The sequence below is a fragment of the Loxodonta africana genome, chromosome 13 (genome assembly GCF_030014295.1).
Source record: "Loxodonta africana isolate mLoxAfr1 chromosome 13, mLoxAfr1.hap2, whole genome shotgun sequence".
In the NCBI taxonomy this organism is placed as follows: Eukaryota; Metazoa; Chordata; class Mammalia; order Proboscidea; family Elephantidae; genus Loxodonta; species Loxodonta africana.
The window spans coordinates 32,174,329-32,193,334 of NC_087354.1; the positions used below are offsets into that span (position 1 = coordinate 32,174,329).

The 19,006-nt window shown below is 41.7% G+C and overlaps 1 protein-coding gene, 1 long non-coding RNA gene and 1 other non-coding gene across 3 annotated transcripts in view; 2 read left to right on the forward strand and 1 right to left on the reverse strand.

The window, feature by feature from the left end:
- Nucleotides 1–5,788: 5,788 nt before the first annotated feature.
- Nucleotides 5,789–11,882, forward strand: LOC104846236 (uncharacterized). The gene is made up of 2 exons (XR_010317384.1): nucleotides 5,789–7,509; nucleotides 8,383–11,882. It is a non-coding gene; the product is annotated as an uncharacterized LOC104846236 (long non-coding RNA).
- On the forward strand, nucleotides 10,013–10,139 carry LOC111751646 (small Cajal body-specific RNA 15). Its single transcript, XR_002786767.1, has one exon. It is a non-coding gene; the product is annotated as a small Cajal body-specific RNA 15 (non-coding RNA).
- A 2,336-nt stretch (nucleotides 11,883–14,218) lies between the features above and the next one.
- Nucleotides 14,219–19,006, reverse strand: part of FSD2 (fibronectin type III and SPRY domain containing 2) — a 30,438-nt gene continuing 25,650 nt past the window's right edge. Inside the window, exons 11-12 of the mRNA XM_003413763.4 lie at nucleotides 16,988–17,164; nucleotides 14,219–14,487 (exon numbers count right to left, since the gene is read on the reverse strand). Of these exons, the coding sequence (XP_003413811.1) occupies nucleotides 14,235–14,487; nucleotides 16,988–17,164 (430 nt within the window). The 3' untranslated portion in view covers nucleotides 14,219–14,234. The remainder of the gene's footprint in view (nucleotides 14,488–16,987; nucleotides 17,165–19,006) is intronic.

The window sequence follows — 19,006 nt, forward strand, 5'->3', positions numbered from 1 at the left end:
ATAAGAGAACATACAGGGAAAGAGAGAGTTGTTCCCTTAAAACAATAACAGGATACCATGAAAGAGTAACAAAGAACAAGAGCTCCTAAAAGTTGAAACTAGTGCTGAAATTAAATCAACAGAAAGGTATAAGGACAAAAATTGAAGAAATCTCCAAAAAAACAGAACAAAAAGAAAGAGATAGAACAGAAGAAAAAAGAGAAAATCAATCAGGAAGTCCAAACTTGAGTTAATGGAAATTCCAGAATATATATAATAAAAGGGAATCATAAAAAAGACAGAGAATTTCTCAGAGTTGAGGGGCAAGAGTCTTTAGAATGAAAGGGCTTACTGATCACCTGAAACATGAAAAAAAATAAACTAGAAGACTTGCACATTGCCGGTGGGAATGTAAAATGCTGCAGCTGCTTTGGAAAACATTTTGGTGGCTCCTCATCAAGTTAAACATAGCACTACCATATAATCCAGCAATTCCACTCCTAGGTGTATACCCACGAAAATAAAAACATAGGTCTAAACGAAAACTTGTACGTGAGTGTTTGTAGAAGCACTATTCACAATAGCCCAAAGGTAAAAACAACCAAAATGTCCATCAACTGATGAGTAGATAAAATATAATGGAATATTATCCAGCTGTAAAAAGAAATGAAGTTCTGATACACACTACAACATGGATGAAACTTGGAAATATTATCCTAAGTGAAAAAAACCAGACACAAAAGGTCACATATTGTATTATTCCACTTATATGAAATGTTCAGAAGAGGCAAATCTAGAGATACAGAAAGTAGATTAGTGGTTGCCTACGGCTCAGGATGGGTGGGGAGGGGATGATAAAGGAGTTTCTCTTTGTGGTGATGAAAATGTTCTAAAATAGGCTGCCATGATGGTGGCATATACCTGTGAATATACTAACAGCCATTGAATTGTACACTTTAAGTGGGTGGATTGTATGGTACATAAATTATAGCTGAATAAAGCTGTTCTTAAAAAAGGATTAGTTAGCCACTTCAAATGCCAGAAGAAATCTAGGGATAAGTATTCTTTGGGTTGGGCTCTCAAGAGGACAACAAAATATACATTAGTTAATGAAGCAAAGCCAAGTGAGGATGAGAGGGCAAGGTACAGCATCTTCGCGGGAGAAAAAAAATCTAGCTTCGGACAGAGGAGAAGGCCCTCTTCCCTCTGGAAAGGTGAAGGAAGTAAGGAGCGAGTGGAAGCAATATAGAATAAGATTTCAACGTTGGAAATTGGGGCTGGGGCAGGGCTGACTATCCAGTGGTCTTCATTTTCCTGGTGGGGTGGAGGAGGAGGACGCACTTGCAGAGAAAGAATCCTACATCCTTTACTCTAACATCAGTGGAGCACAGGACACAGCATTCAAGTGACTTGTCCCAGAGTGCTCTTCTATTGTACTGGGTTTCCTTTCTCTTCACTTGCCTCCCTAATGCCCCTATGTTTACATATATGTCTTGAATTAATTTGAAAAACATCCTTACACATTGAGGATCCAGGCTCTCCACTCCACCCATCACACTGAGAAAAGTGTTATGGCCTCCTCTTTCCATCCAGGTGTCGATCTCCCTCTCAGATTCAAATTAGCATTGAGAGAAACAAGAGTCCAAACAATGGCTAAATTTTACAGATACAAAAATGATGGGAATCCTTTAGATAAAGCTCACCTAGGTAATATGACTGAGATAATACTGTGTGCTTGTTTTATCTATAAAGCAAGACTTTTGAACTTGATGCCAAAGTTTTATTCCATAATTCTAAAATTTTAACGAGTTACAGTGTAGGAAGAAATGGAGGTATACCATAGGAGCTCAACACTTACCATCTGATTAGGGAAGGAGGCAGGGATGTGGAGGAAGAAAACCCAAGGATGTGAGATAAGAGGCAATGGTCCTAACCTGGAAACTTCCTTATGTTAAGAAAACCTTTTGGAAATGCAAAAACTTGTTTAAAGTATGATTAAGTTGGAAATTTTAACATCTCTGTTAGAATTAGACTGATCTAGGAAACGTATCAGGGAATGGAATTCTAAAACAAATAAGCTTGAATACTAAAACCAACAAACCTGATGTAATGAGGCATAGAACCTTTCAATTGTAAGTAGAGGATATAATTTTTTCTATGTCTATGCAATATGGGGTACATTGATCATGTACTTGACAAAGAAGAAAACCTTAATTAAAAAGTATAGAACCTAATTCTCATAATACTAAAATAAAGCTAGAAAGAAAATAATAGATGTTCAGTTCAATTTGGTATCTTTGAATGGGGACTTTTTTTTCTATTTTATTACTGGTGTATAAGTAAAATGTAAGTTTTTATATGTTATTTAGCCACCTTGCTGAATTATCTTATTAGCTGTAATAGTTTGTCATTTCATTCTCTCATATTTTTCTAGAAAGACAATCATATCATCTGCAAATTATGATATTTTCACTTCTTCCTTTCCTAGTATTTTTCTTTTTCTTGTGTTATTGTATTGGCTAGAAAATCCAGCACAACGTTGAATATTAGAAGTAAAAGTCTTGCTTTTTCCTGACCGTAATGGGAATGCTTCTAATGTTTTATCATTAAATATGATGTTTACTAGATTTCTGGGAAGTGCTTTTTATCAAGTTACTATTTACTGATTTCCATTTTGCTCAAAGTTTTTTTCTTTTAAATCAAACGATTGAATTTTTTCTAAAATGTTTTGCTATCGATTGAGATGGTAATATAACCCTCTACACTATTAAGGAGTTACAGTAACATATTTTCTAATGTTAGATCATTTCTAACATTTGCTAATCTTTTAATATCTATGCTATATTTATATCTCTGTGAGTTTGGTCTGTAGTGTCCTCTTGTGCTATCTTTGTTGAGGTGAGGTACCCGGGGATGCTAACGTTATAAAATAAGTTGAACAACTCTTTTTCCTCCCTATGGTATAGAACAACGTCCACAACAGAAAATGGACAGGTGAAAACTGTGCAGCTTGACGGTGACATTCCAGGCAGAGAGGGCAGTGTGAGCAGACACCGGGATGAAAAAGCACAACACACGCTCAGCGAATAGGATTTAAGGGTACGTAACTGGAATGAGTAACATAAAGAGATTTGTCTCAGACAGCTAACAAAATTTTCAAAGCACAAGTCCCCTGCTGAATCGTTTTGATTTGCCCCTTATTTTATACAGTGAATAGAGTCCAGACTCGTTCAGGCTGCAATCAAGATCCTTCTTGCTTTATCCTAATTTATTTTTCAATGCAACCAGCGCTGTCTTGTGATGTTTGTTTTGCCTAGAATGCTGACGGCACATTCAAATCCTACCCACTTTTTGAGGTGCAGAAACGCTGGTGGCGCAGTGGTTAAGAGTTACAGCTACTAACCAAAAGGTCAGCAGTTCGAAACCACCAGGCGCTCCTTGGAAACCCTATAGGGCAGTTCTACTCCGTCCTATAGGGTCGCTATGAGTCGGAATCCACTCGACGGCAACGGGTTTGGTTTGGTTTTTCAAAGTACAGCAGCTCAAATGGCCACAAAGCTTCTGATCCAACTGAATGATGTTTGAATTAGCTCAGATCTTGCACTACAGCCATTTATCGTTAGATCTTGGCTTCCCTACTTAAACTCTTTGACGGCATCTTTCATTTTTAATTTATCTTCCTAGCCCCAACAGTCCACAGTAAATTCTCAATCTCTTGGACGGTTAGCTGCTAACCAAAAGGCTGACAGTTCAAATCCACCAGGCGCTCCTTGGGAACTCTATGGGGAAGTTTTACTCTGTCCTACAGGGTCGCTATGAGTCGGAATCGACTCGACGGCAACGGGTACGGGTTTATGGGGCTAAAGACACAGTAAAAACGAAACTAAATATACAAAAAACGGGCAGCTGTAGGGGGCAGGCCTCGATTTCTGGAGAGCGCCACGGAGCGAGACGGGAGGTTTTGAGAAGACGGACGTCTCCAAGCCGTCGTCTCAGACCTCGCTGCACGCCCCCCGGCCCTCTTCCCACTCCCTGCGGCCGTCGGCCTAGCAACAACCAGGTCCTACCCAGGTGGTCCTTGAGTCGGCCATGACAGCACCACGGCGTTACTTCAGAGGACGGAACAACCCACCGACTTCAACCGAGCTTGCGCTCCGCGTCTGGACGCGTCATCTGACGTCACATTGGTGCGACGGTTGGGGGCGGGACTTCTTCCCACCTCCCCGGAAAACCGAAGGGGCTGTTTTCCACGCGGGTGTGAGATGCTGAGGCGGAGAGCGGATCCCAGAGTCCTGGCAGCGTCCGTCGCGTAGAGTAAGGTCGGCGGGGCGGGTGACACCGGAATCCTTGCAGGCTGGCTGGCCGGCTGGCTGGCGTGTGGGGTTTCTGGTAATGCCGCGTGGAACGGGAGTAGGAGTGGTCGGGGTATCTGTCACAGGGTCAGAGCCATCAGCCGTGGGCCTCATTCCTAACTCACTGTGCTCAGCCTTCTCGTCCTCGTCTGAAAAACGAGCTTGGTAGCCCACACAGCTATGATGGGGTTAGATGTGGACAGGAGAAATACGCACTGACACTGAGTAAAGTTTAAGAGAAAATTTTCAATTTTCAGGTAGGTGGTGCTATCCTGCGTCTCAAGGCATGAGCCCTAACGTGAGTGCCTGTGCAAACCCAGACATTCTAATTCGGTGACTCCTGCTTGAGGCAGTAGCACCTGTTGGATTCGTCTGAAAACAGGCACGGAGATCTTTTTTTTTTTTTTTCCTTTTTCCATTGTGCTTTAAGTGAAAGCTTACAGTTCAAGTTAGTTTCTCATACAAAAATTTTACAAACATTGTTATGTGACACCAGTTGCTCACCCTATAATGTGACAGCACACTCCTCCTTTCCACCCTGGATTTCCCGCATTCAATCAGCTCCTGTCCCTTTCTGCTTTCTTATCTCGCCTTGGAACAGGGGCTGCCCGTTTAGTCTCATGTATCTACTTGAGCTAAGAAGCACACTTCTCACGAGCATCATTTTATGTCCTATGGTCCAGTCTAATCTTTGTCTGAAGAGCTTGCTTCGCGAATGAGTTTAGTTTTGGGCTAACAGAGAGTCCAGGGGCCATGTCTTCCGGGGTCCCTCCAGCCTCAGTCAGACCATTAAGTCTTGTCTTTTTATGTGAATTTGAGTTCTGCACCCCACTTTTCTCCTCTATCAGGGACTGTCTCTGTGTTCCCTGTCAGGGCGGTCCTTGGTGGTAGCTGGGCACCACCTAGTTCTTCTGGTCTCAGGCTGATGGAGTCTCTGGCTTACATAGCCCTTTCTGTCACAGAGATCATTTTTATGGTTTATGAATCTGCCAGCAAAATCCATTTGGTGTTAGAGGCAAACAAAGTCATTTAGGTCATCCCCTCCTTTCAGCTTGAGCTGAAGCTAGTGAGAGGAGACAGGCTGAAGTCCACACAGCTTGTTAGTGCTGGAGCTAAGACTAGAGGCGAGATTTCATCATTCTAACCCAAAAGTCTTTCTGTACTGTTTGGGTTGCTAAACCATCCATTTTGGGGGGCGGGGTGTGAAAAGGGTGGCGATATGCATTTAGATGCAGTGTCAGTCCATCAAAGGCAAAGTCAGTATTGTCTAGGATTAGAACTACGTCACTCATCTACATTTTAGATACTCTGCTGATGGTGGTGAGTCTATATGTTGTTCCTATCATTTCTCATTCAGCAACATATGTGTGGTAACAAAGTGTGTAGATGGAACTTTCATTACCTGTTGCATATGTTACAAAGAAAGGCCTGGGATTCATTAAACAAAATATGTCCTCACCTTGAAAGACTTATATCTAATTAATACGAGCTTTCACTATGAATAAATGCTGTAACAACCTGTGGAAATGTTTACCCAGAACTCTATCTGAATCAGAAACCAGCTATAAAGAACTTGTAAATTGCCTGCAATCCAGGTAACAAGCTGTAGAGTGCACTGCAAACCTCAGCTGTCTTCTTAGATAATATTGCTTGAATGTTCATGCTGTTTTGATGTATTGTGCATTATCGCTGTCTTCTTTCTCACGTAATTAAATGTCTTATAGAAAAGTGGACAAGCATGTGCAAAAGCTAAAAAAAAAAAAGCAACCCACGCATTAACAGATATTGAAAACTGTTGGCATCGCATAGGGGAATCTCACTACTGAGGAAAACTCATTCAGCTAAATGTTCATTTTGAGGGAGCCGTGAATGTGCTATATAAGCAGTTCTCAGACTTTTCGGTCTCAGCACTCCCTTAGTATTTGAGGACTCCAAAGAGCTTTTGTTTTTGTGGGTTATATATATTGGGATATATATAGAGAGAGAGAGAGATATTGTGAGTCGGAATTGACTTGACGGCACCGGTGTACTGGGTATAGGTATTAACAAAAAATTACTGTTTTTTTAAACATAAGAATATACAAGCATACACTCCAGTAGTCAGCAGGGTGATGAGTGTCCTTACACGTCTTGTAGCCTCTGGTTAAACTCTGATGTACGTTCATGGAATGAGAGTGAAAATGACAAATAATGTCTTAGTATTATTATGAAAGGGGGCAGTGGTGGTTCAGTGGTAGATTCTCACCTTCCATGCAGGAGACCCGGGTTCAGTTCCCAGCCAGTTTGCACCTCAAGTGCAGCCACCACCCATCTGTCAGTGGAGGCTTGCTATGATGCTGAACAGATTTCAGCAGAGCTTCTAGACCAAAACAGACAAGAAAGTCCTGGCAGTCTACTTCCCTAAGTCAGCCAGTGAAAACCTGTAGATCCCAACGGTCTGACCCACAACGCCTTTCTCCCAGGCAGCCTTTCATTCCTTTGTGCATAGAGTTGCCATGAATCAAGGACTGACGCAACAGTAGCTAACAACATTATTATGAAAATAGTTTTGAGCTCACTAACCCCCTAAAAGGATCTCAGGGTCCTCCACAGAGCCTCCTGACCATACTTTGAGAACAACTACCCACCATCCACTGCCGTTGAGTGGATTCCGACTCATAGCGACCCTATAGGACAGAGTAGAACTGCCCCATAGAGTTTCCAAGGAGCACCTGGCGGATTTGAACTGTTGACCTCTTGGTTAGCAGCCGTAGCACTTAAACAACTACTCTATGCAAATCTTTCAAAGAAATTTTAGACAAAAAAGACAGGTAATTGCTGTTATAAGTGATTGTGAGCAGAAGCATCACCTTGAAAATGGGATAATAACACTCTTGTATTTCCACAAGCTATTTTTTTTATATAATCGCAGGCAAGGGGAGCACACACAGAAGTCCATTTTGTGTTGCTTTCGTCCCATTGCTTTGCATATGGCTTCAGATGATGGTTCACACCAACTCCTAAACAGGGGCTAAGAAGAAAAGACCTCACCAGTTCCTTGGATTTGAACATGGACAAACCACAGGCAATTTCTGTGTCACCCACCCCCTTGGCCAGTTTACCCTTGCTCACCTTCCCCCACCTGTGACCAGCAGCACGTTACAGCCTCCATTGCCCTTCTCTCTCCACCAGAACTAAGGTAACTTTTCAATGGATAAGTAACTACACAGAAACATACCTACTACTGAGCTAAAAAAACACTGAGCTAGTAATTGTTAAATAACTAGGTAGTTGACGTTTAAAATGCTTTATATTATGCAGAAGTCCTTGCATAGTTATATTTGGTTATTTAGGGAAATTGGTTTGAAGTTCTTTGAAGGGCTGGTAACACATTTTTTCCATTTAAAATGACAGAAATAGAATTCTCACTATCTGAAAATTCTACCCGCGATTTCGATAAAGAGGGATGCCTGTGTTAGATCTCCACCCTAAGTTTGTAGTTACTTTTAGGGCATAAAATTTTCTCTGTAAAAGTCTTAGATTCTAAAACTAGCAGAGAGCCATAGAGCCTTGTTGTGCTATGAGTATCAGATGGACAGTTTAGCGTACGCAGTCACTAAGGACCTAACTTGCACTCACCAGGCTTCAGGACACGTGAACCAACTTTATGACTCAGAACATTTAGAATATACATGGGTGGATCTTTGGACTCTTAAGAATAATCAAGACTATAAATCTTAAAAGGCAGTGCCAAAGGTCTCTTGAAGTACTTCAGGGTGGGGTGGCATTTTAAAACCATGAATATCTTCTCCTTTCCCTGCATCCCCGCTCCCAGTTCTTTAATGCCCCTTTCCCCTTCCCGGCTTTGAAGTCATCGTGGAGCACTGCTACTAATGGGACTACGTGTCAGATCCCTCAGGTGTATTGGGGGCAGAAGAAAGGTTGAGAATCACTGGTCCATATTTTTAAAACCCCACCTTCCCAACCTACAAATTTGAAAGCTGCTTTACTTTCTAATGAAGAGGCTTTTTCTTGGAAAACACTCTGGTGTCTTCCTGTTTTCTCTTTGCAGGTATATGAGCTCCTTGAGAGCAGAAGCTGTTATTTCTGTGTTCTGATTATTCAGAACAGAGATAACTAAGGCACAGTTCCTGGCTTTGATTTGCTTACAGTCAAGTGGAGGAGATGAGTCAATGTTTGTAGTACATCCTTTAAATATTCTGAGAGAGGTGAGTTACTTGGCACTTAAGTCAGCCTAGGAGAGGGAAGAATGAGGGAGTGCTCCAAGAAGTGACTTTTGAGCTTATAAGTATTAGTTACGTGGACGAAGAAAAGGGAGTCCATTCCAGGTGCCTAGGAATCTATAGCTGGTGTATAAATTGTAAATTATGCAAAAGACCATATCAGGTAGCTTACACTTTTCTTTAGAGTGCTATCCTTACCTTTTGATAGTGATTCTTGTGTTTTCCTTCTCTCTCCCTGCTCCTTTCCGCCTTAATTGGGTGGGTGTTTGGGATGTGAAAGCAAGTGGGAGGGTTTGCAAGAGGTAACGTGTAAGCCAAACCAAACCCATTGCCGTCAAGTCAGTTCTGACTCATAGCAACCCTACAGGACAGAGTAGAACTGCCCCAAAGGGTTTCCAAGGAGCAGCTGGTAGATTTGAACTGCCGACTTTTTGGTTAGCAGTTGCTTAACCACCGCATCACCAAGGCTCTGACTTAATGTATATTCCCATAAATTTGTCTTTAAAAAGTATATTTCTGCTTTGTTAAAATGCACAACTAGGAAACCTCAATTTTCTTGGTTAGGTGGTTTCCCAGTGAATGGATTATATTTATTCCTATCTCCAGTCTGGTCTGTTTGAATGTAAGGGCATCACCTAAACTACTTTCAAAGAAGAGACCCCATATTTAGGTTTAGAAATGAAAATGGGTGAAACGGCAAGATTAGAACCCAAGTTCATACTATAAAAATACTTTTATTGGCTATGTCTGAGTGGCTGCATGTTATTTGCATATCCTGCAAGCTGTGTAGTTAATTTGCACCTATCCAAATAAATGATAGTTCTACCAGGATTTGAGTAAGGTAAAAATAGAGCAGAAAAAATCTGATTCTGTCAAAAGTCGGAGAAAAAGCAATCAATCAGTGAGTTGGGCTTAATTTTTTTTCTGAGGTTGGAGGTAGCAGAAAAACAAGCGGTGAAATAGTAGGACATGATGCACTCAGTAAGAGTCAGCTCTTGTTTAAAAGAAGCTCTGAAAGAATGACTAACATGGGGTCAGTCACTGTGCCCAGGTCATTGTCATGCTCTGTTCAGGAGACTTCCAGACTGACGGAAAGATGCTGACCTGCTGTGGGCTCCTTTCCAAAGCACAGACTCATCCCTTGCTTTAGATTCATTAGCCATTGGTTGCAGTATAGCTTGAAGTTATAAAAGTAGAGTGAAACCCATGAGAGCTGGAACTCGATGGGACTGCCTTGTTTTTCCAGGCCTCCCTTTGACAGGGCACAGTCTTAACCACTTTTCTATTGGTGGTTTTAGTGGAAAATATTTGAGTTTTCTTTCTCTGACAGGTTTGCACCTTACACAGGTTCTAGCTTTCACAGGTTTTACTGTAATAGAATTAATGGAATTATCATTCTTTAAATATCTCGGCATGCTAAAGGGCAGTGTTTTAAAGGCTAGACTTGGTCATGTTTTTCTGGAGACTAAGAAAATAGAGTCCTTGACATCAAGGTGACTCTGCTTTTAGCCTCCTAGATGAAAAGGTAGACAGAACAGGTCTTGTTTGCAAAATAAATTCAAGACCTACTTATCTACCAACAGTAATTAGACAGTTTGCAGCATTTTACTCTAGAAACTAGGAATAGTAAGTTTATAGATGAGAAAGGATAGAGAAAGATACAGCGAACTCATAAGAATCTTACCGAAGTAATTGCCAGAAAGGTGACCAGAAATTAGAGAAATCATTTTGGGAAGTGGAGGAGAGGACCTTTCCTGCTCTGGTAGCTAAGCTCCTTGGATAGAGAATGCCGAATCATTTACAGAAGGCCACATCACGATAACCTGTACGTGGGCAGCTTCCAGTGTGTGAATCACGTAAGATGACGAGTCTAACAAAATTTGGAGATGAGGAGTATCAAGAAAAAGGCCCCATTGCCCACGCATTTGCCCTGCTTTATACTGACAACCCGACACATGCTTCAGAAATGTGTTATCGGTTGTGTGCAAGCATTTGCTTATCATTGTTTGAACCAGTAGGAAGTCAATTATTAAACACACACTTTTATAATCTAAATTTTTTTATTATGTTGAAAATGTACCAAACAAAACATACACCATCTCAACAGTTTCTACATTAAACATACGCTTTTTCAAATAAAAGACAATTTAATTTTACCAGAAACCAATATCATTTTGTATTCCAAGTCTCTAACCAGCTTCCCAATTCCATCTAATAAGGGCCCTTAAAGATTTTTTTAGTGAAATTCTGAATGTTCTGAATTGCTAAGATCACGTTAGTTTACACCAAGATTTAATTGCTTTTGCACCTTTGTCAAAAATAAGTTGAGCATGTTTGTGTGGGTCTGTTTCTGGATTTCCTATTTTATTCTGTTGATTTGTCTATCCCTCCACCAATACCATATTGTCTTAATTACTGTAGCTATATAAAATACCCAGAACCAAACCCGTTGCCATCGAGTCAATTCCAACTTGTATCGACCTTATAGGACAGAGTAGAACTGCCCCATAGAGTTTCGAAGGAGCACCTGGTGGATTCAAACTGCCTACCTTTTAGTTAGCAGCCATAGCTCTTAACCACTATGCCACCAGGGTTTCCGTAGCTGTATAGTAAGTCTTAACATCAGTTACAGAGATTTGCTTTACCAAGTAAATTTAAGACCTACTTATCTACCAACAGCAATTACACACTTTCCATTGTCTTACTGTAGAAAATGGAAATAGTAAGGTTATAGATGAGAAAGACATAGGGAACCCATGAGAATCGTACTCTCCTAATTGACAGAAAGGTGACTAGGAATTGTTTTAAATATTCTCTTTCCCCTTTGTTAACATGGGAAGCTGAAGCTTATGTGAATGACTTGCTCAAGAGTTATAAAGAGATAAAGATAAAGCTAAGAAAAGAACAGATTTGATATCTTTTGTTTTAACTGCTCAGTATCACGGAGTTAGAACTCTTAGTCATATAAATAACAGGTTGTGGCTACCATGGTCTTCCTTTTTTAAAAAAATCTTTCTGTTTTGTTTTTTAACAGATATATCTGTGGGTGAATGTGGCCTCAAGGTAAATCCTGCCCCTTGTTGAAATTTAGTTTTGACAGATTATTCATAGTATGGATTTGGAATATTTTCCAGAAAAACAAAAGTTGTGTTTGGTTCTGTTCTAGATTTATTTTTTCTTTTTGTAGAAGAGAAGAAAGATGCTTAAACAGGTTCTTTGCGATGCTTGAGAATGGTCATCTACCTTATTTAAATTCAGTGGATTTTAAACATCAGAGCGAATTCTAGGCAGTTTTTTCTTGGTCAAATAAAATTTTATTAAAACTTTATGATTGTTGAGTTTTTAATCCATTTATTATGGAGCCAGTTGGAGTAGCTGTAGTGGGAGTAACCGTAGTAACTTCTTCTATGTGTTAGTAGTAAAGACAGAAACTGGTGAGTTACAGAGTTTTATGGGGGAATGTGTAAAGTATTCCATAAAGCCTGTTAGAACCCTGAACTCAAACCTGCCTTAACTATGGTGTCCTCCTTCCTACTCCACAGTGTCTATTTCAAATGCTGCAAGCACTTATGTAGATGTACATGTATTTTAATTTATACCTTGAACCATTCTGTGCCTCCATCTGCTGTACCTTCCTCATGTCAGAGTGGGTGATCCAGCTTGGCAGGGCAGGTGTGTGTGTGTGTGTGCGCGCGCGCGCGCACGTGTGCGCGTGCGTAAGAAGCTATAAGATTGTTACGGTGACTTATTAATTCGGGAATATGAACTGCTATTTATACTGATGGGCAAAGTTTTGAGATAGTAGATAAGAGGTATTCAGTGTGCTAGACTTTGAGTATACTAGAAAACATGAAAGTTTTAAAATGAAAAATATTTTTTATCTAACACAAAGCTTTAAGTGATGAGATTAGCATATCTGTGCTAAGAGAGACATACCCGGGGCACAATACTAAATTGTCTCTCTGATAATTGCTTCACAAATGGAGTCATTTGCTCCACAGTTTGACTCATAGGTGAGCTCTGAACTGTGCTGTGTGCAGAGCGGTAAGTGGCAACTGGGAAGGTCAACTGGAGAAGCAGCAATGTAGCTGCTGGGGCTGGGCAGTAGGGCACAGAATGGCATAGGGCAGCAAACAGGATGCCAGCCAGCCCTGGCTAGAGACCGTTTCCCCCACCAGTGGTTGGCTTTGCACTCTGGTGAGCTGATGTTTTCTTTTCCGGAAGTGTTGTGCATTTGCCGTATGTCACATACTGTTGTGCACCCTCACGTTTGTCATCAGTCGCCCTCACCTGTGAGACAGGATTACTTTCCCTTTGTATAAAGGAAAACAGAAGCTCTGGGAGATAATGTGACTTTTCCAGGTTCATAAGGCACAGTAGCTACAAAGTAGCAATCAAACCCAGGTCTTTTGGATTTCAAATCTGGTTGTCTTTACATTAGAGCACAGTTCCTAAATCAGTTGCAACTAGCGTTTTCTATTTTTCCCCATCTCCTCCCTCTCCCACCTCCTCGACACACAGTGAAAGCACCACACTTGTGTGACGCGAGCAAGTGTGCAGTAGTGAGTGGTGCTCCATTGTCCCCAGTCCTGGAGTCAAGCCACAGGCGTTCGTCTGCTTCCTTCATGCCACCTCCCTTCAGCGTTTTCTCCATCTCCTGGCCGTAGGTCCTTTGCTATGGTTTTGAAAGAGCCCTCCCACCCCTCATGTGGAGAGCAGTGAGGGGCTGACAAGCAATAGTTGGTTGAAGAAGATGGTCAGTGATTCAGATATTTGGTATGCACCTGTTATGTGTTAGCCCCTGGAGATCAGTGATGAACAACACAGACACAGTCCCTCCTGCCTTTGTGAAGTTAAGCATTACAGAGGTAATTACAAAATTATCGTGGTGCAAGTGCTATGAAGGAGAGATACAGGGCGTGATAAAGAGTGTACAGTGGGGAAACCTCACCACAGTACTGCTAACTCTGGGAAAAGGGTAGAAGGCCATGGAAGGAGCCCTGCTGGCGCAGTGGTTAAGCACTTAACTATTCACTTAAGCATTGGCAGTTCGAACTGCCACCGGCTACTCCATGAGAGAAAGATGTGGCAGGCTGCTTCAGTAAAGATTATGGCCTTGGGAATCCCGTGGGGCAATTCTACTGTGTCCTACAGGGTTGCTATGAATCAGAATCGACTCCACAGTGCACAACAAGGCCATGGAGAGAGGCACATGCCTCCCCAGGTCCTCTTTGTGGGCAGCCTCTTGCCGTCTTGAGCCTGTTCTTGGCTGAGAAAATACTGCCAGAGTGCTGGAACCACAAAGGCTTAAGTATTGCTGCTTAGGCTATCTACCCCCAGTCCAAGCTCTGTGGGCCTTGGAGACTCAAGATATTTGGCTATACACAAACAGACTAATACATTTTGACAACTTGAAGGACCTTTGAGTTTATCTGGTCTGCTCCCTCATCTTACAGCTGGGACTGGTAACAACTAACCTAGCATCACACAGGTGGTGCTGTGCGGGACCAGAATCCAGATGAGGTAGAATGAGTGTCAGCATACCAGTCTGCCAAATAATGACAAGGCCAAAGTGTGCTGAGTGCATGGTGCTTGAATGTTAAGTTCAGCCAGCTGAGGCATGAGTGATTGGGAGATGGTAGATACAGAAGAGAGACAGGAAGCTGGGCATAAGAATGGTCTAATAGTCAGCGACATGCAGTGGCATTGAAATGCCATTATGGATCTTTAGACACCCAGGCTTTTCCAAAGAAAAGCAGGGATGCACAAATCGGTGAAGCTGACAACTGAATGTGTATAGATGCTGAGAAATGTCCACGTTGAAAAATGACAGTTTTGAATTTTCATAGTCTAATAGAACACCAATCTTCCTTGGGGCAACTGTTACTCTTATATCTGGAGTCATCTTGTTGTGCAGAAATTCATACTTATGCCTGAAAATCAAATGTTGGTATAACAATGCTTCAGAAATTCTGTAGACAGGTTACTTATAGAACATTTCATATTAGTTTTATTCAAATACTCCTGTGATTGTGTTATTTTCTTTTATTAAATGACTACCAAAATAACAGGACATTTCCAAAACTATCCTCTGACCCATATCTCTTTTCCTAAAATTTATCCTAAAAAATTTACATTTTTAAACTCCTTTTGTTCTTGAGCAACCTCTTAACCTAAGACATCAATTTTGCATAAAAATCGTCAGCAGTTCACACCCACCAGCCTCTGGAGAGAAAGATGTGGCAATTTGCTTTGGTAAAGATTATAGCCTTTACAGGTTTACAGGACAAGATACAGGATAAGTTTTAAACATTTTGATTCCAAGGTTCAGATTTGTAAGTCATTTTTAGCAAGCCTTTTGGAGTAAGCTGTTCTGTGTACAAGTAACTCTAAGGTAACCAGTTCTTCCAACTTTCAAACTGAGTGTGGGGCGGATGGGGTACTGTCACCGTTCAGGACTGTATAGCACTGGCACCCTTCAACCATGCTCTGTATCCCATGTGCTTTGAAAAATGGCTGAAGCCAAAACCAGCTACCGGAATTTCCTAACTCTGCTGCCTGTAGACATTTGAAGAGCGCTGTGTGCCAGCGTCCTGGCCCAGACTACTGGGATGAACACTTGGAATCTGATCTAAACAAATGTGTCAGAGCAAAGCAGCCTGTCTCTATCCCAGTTCACCTGATTGTCCTCTTAGCTTCTTTTCTAAACTGAGCAGGCACTGGAAGCTAAATGATGTCTTCCCTCCCACCACGAATAGAGACTGAGACTATGAACCAAAAATACGAGGGAACTAGGATACCTTACATTCACCCTCCACTCCTAAAACACACACGTCCCTACACCTTTCCAAGGTAGGACTGCAAGAAACTTCTGCACTAGTGTTTGGCCTGTTTCTTTGCCCTTCCTTTTTCATTCTTCTAGCTTTGTTTCCATCACTCTTTTATTGTCTTATAACTTCCTTCTATCCTTCCTACTACACACAGACTCCTACTGTCTTCCTTTGTGCTCTCGGCTTTTCTGTCCCTTGTTCTTACCTTTCTAAAGGAGAGGGGACTTTTTGATTTTTAGTGTTATTTCAGGGGAATCGCCAAATAAGGCATAAACCCCCCCCAAAAAAAAAAACCCGTTGCCGTCAAGTCAATTCCGACTCATAGCGACCCTATAGGACAGAGTAGAACTGCCCCATAGAGTTTCCAGGGAGTGCCTGGTGGATTCGAACTGCCTACCTTTTGGTTAGCAGCCATACACTTAACCACTATGCCACCAGGATTTCCAAATAAGGCATAACCCACTGCCGTCGAGTCGATTCCGACTCATAGCAACCCTATAAGACAGAGTAGAACTGCCCCATAGAGTTTCCAAGGAGCGCCTGGTGGATTTGAACTGCCGACTTCTTGGTTAGCAGCCGTAGCACTTACCCACTACGCCACCAGGGTTTCCACAAATAAGGCATATGGCTCAGTAAATAGGAATATCTTACATCCTCTAAACTGCATTTGAGGTTTAGTAGAGTCCATTATAGTTTAAATATATTATGGGATGAAAATTGGTCTTCCCACTTATCTTGGACATGACAAACGAATAACCACAATGGAGGATCATGGGCACAGAACATTGTAGGCGAAACATTAAAAGCATTTAGCAAGTCAGTGAGGGTCAGAGGCTCCATACTCCAAGGTGATTGGAGTGGGAGGGGGAGCTGGGAAAGCAGTGTTTTTGTTTGTTTGTTTGTTTGTTTTTCAATCTTCAAGGTGAAGGAGAATTGTAACCATGGCCTTCCAAATCTGAAAAAGTTGGCCACTGGCCTGGACATGATGACATTTTCCCCAGCTTTATGGATCTACTCCAGAACAATTCCCGGTGTGTAAAAACAGTGCTTAGCCGCAGAAGCAAATCAGAATTAGGTATAGCCATTAAGCCTCTTGACCACATTTACTTAAAGAGATGGAATTGGGCCTTCAAGTCAAACTGTATCCATTTAATAACACTGAAGCTGAGCATAAGTGAACAATCAATCACTTAGTGGTTAAGAATCTTGTCTTTAGAGCTAGTCTTTCTGGATTTGAATCCAAGCTCTGATCCACGTGTTGAGTGGGTTACCTCACTGCTGTGAGGTGTAGCTCTTTTATTTTTAAAATAGGATAATACAATTGTAAGAAGTAAACAAGATAACGCACTTAAGGGTGTAGAACAGTGCTTGACACATAATAAGCTCTCCATGAATTTTAGGTATTTCTAAAAAGAAGAGTAGCCCAAAACTGCTCTTTTTCTTCTCGCCTGGACTTTAAGGGAAAGTGGTTGGAAACAAGTCTTGAAATACCGTAGAATGTTTTGTAAAACATAATGTGGTCCTTAACTATTGTTAGTGAACACCTCTCGCTCTAATCTTCCAGAAGTAATTTTTAATCTTGGGTGTACAGATGTTACTTTACCTTGATGATGCACATGTATGCCTCATGCACCAGGAGTGGCAGTTTGCACCCAGGTCCTCCTGTTTAGGGACATCTTCAAAGGCCACACCAACACTGTAGTCCAAACAATCGTCCACCTCGACCTCCCAGTAATGGCGCCCTTGGACTGGAATTAGATTTCCCATGACAGCAACACACCTGGTTTTAGAAAGTGGAAGCATGTGTGATTTGGGGTGACCCAAGCCTGGCTGTGCAGATGAATGACATCAACTGCTCGGGTTAGTCAATAGGGGGTCTACAGATGTGGAGGCAGGTGTTTCTGAACACTGTTCACTTGTAAAGCAGCAAACTGAGCTTTCAAAGCTCACCTTCCTGATAACTAAGGGTTAGAAGAGAATTATTACACTGTTTGATAATGGGACAGGAGGAGACATTAAACCAATAGAAAAGGTTCTGTTTGCTTTAAAAAAAAATGGTTGGGACTTTTATAGTAACAAAAGTCAAGGTTTGGTTCACCTGAAGAAGGTTGGACACTTAGAGATTGCAGCATCATCAAGGGAATCATACGCTTGAAGTTCATGAACCTGCCAGCCCTTGCTAATGGTACAGAGCTAGCATGGAGGGTCTCTGAAGTAACGTTTATATTAGGGATGACTCCAGGCAGAGGACAAGCACTCAGATTCCAGAGGCAGACCCAAAAAGAGCAAAAGAGCAAATTCCTTACTCACAAGTCATCAAAACCTAACTTCGTGGTTCAACGGGGAGCAGTTATACTTACAAAGGTCATAGTTATATTTTGTTCTGTAACAATAAATCCCTCTACCGAGGAAGGTTTTCATTGGAGACCAGATCATGTCAGTATCACCAAAGTGAAGGTTCTGTCTTCTTCAAGAGCCTCCTATATTAGAGTTTAGGTAGCCCCTAAAATCCCTAGAAAGATTTGTTCAGCTGTCATCAAAATATTCTCTCTACTTTCAAAACCCCTGACTTCTCAATACCAAAGCAAAGCTTTGACAAGGACGTTTCTTCCCTGTCCTCCAGGAACTGTCCATGGTTATAGTCCCTGAAAGGTCTTAAGTCTCAGTAGCATTCCTGACTATGGTACAAGTCTGGGAAGAGTCTTTGAGGGTCTCAGAAAATCCTGCTCTGAGCAATACTCAGACCCTGCTCTGGCCCAACCAACTGGGCTTCACAGTGACCCAGCTGGACCACCACAAGGGTTGATGAGAAGACTCTGAGCCATAGTTGTATTTTACATTTTAAAATAAAGGGGAGGCTATGTGGTGCAGTGGGACACACAGAGCTCTGGAGTCAGGGAGACAGAGGTAAGTCTGAATCCCTTGTATCAGGTAGTTGTATAACTTGTTGCATGTTAGCTCCTCCATCTCAGTTTTCTCATCTATAAAATGAGGCCATCTCTATTCCAAGCACCACATTTCTACCAGTTGTTTCAAATCTAGAATGTCCGATACTGAAATCATTACATTACCACCTCTTACCTACCAGTTTGTGATTGGGGTGTAGGGGGAGAGGTACATACTCTTGCTTATGTTTTCCCCATTTTGGTTAATTGACTGATATCATAGATCAGTAATCCAGTAACCCAAGGCAGAAAACTAAGGAATAATGTAGCGGTTATAAACTCAAGTTCTAGTTTAATCCCAGCTGTAACCCTTAGTATCTGTATGTCTTTGGGCAAGTTACTTCACCTCTCTGTGCCTCGGTTTTCTCATCTGACAAATGGGGCTGATAATAGTATCAACTTCATGGGGCTGTTGTGAGGAGTAAATTAGACAATCCGTATAGAGCCTTCATCTAGCACTTGGTAAGCACTTTGTAAATATGATATAGTCCCAACTCATCCTTCTCCCTCTTGTCCCATAACTAGTTGGCCACCTCGCCTTCTTGGTTTTATGTCCTAAATATTTCTTGCATCCATTTGCTCTTCTCATCCACACTACTGCTGGTTTAGTCAAGGCCTCCATATCCTCCTCCCTGGTCTCCTTGCTTCTCATCTGCCTCTCTCCCTCCCTCTGCAGC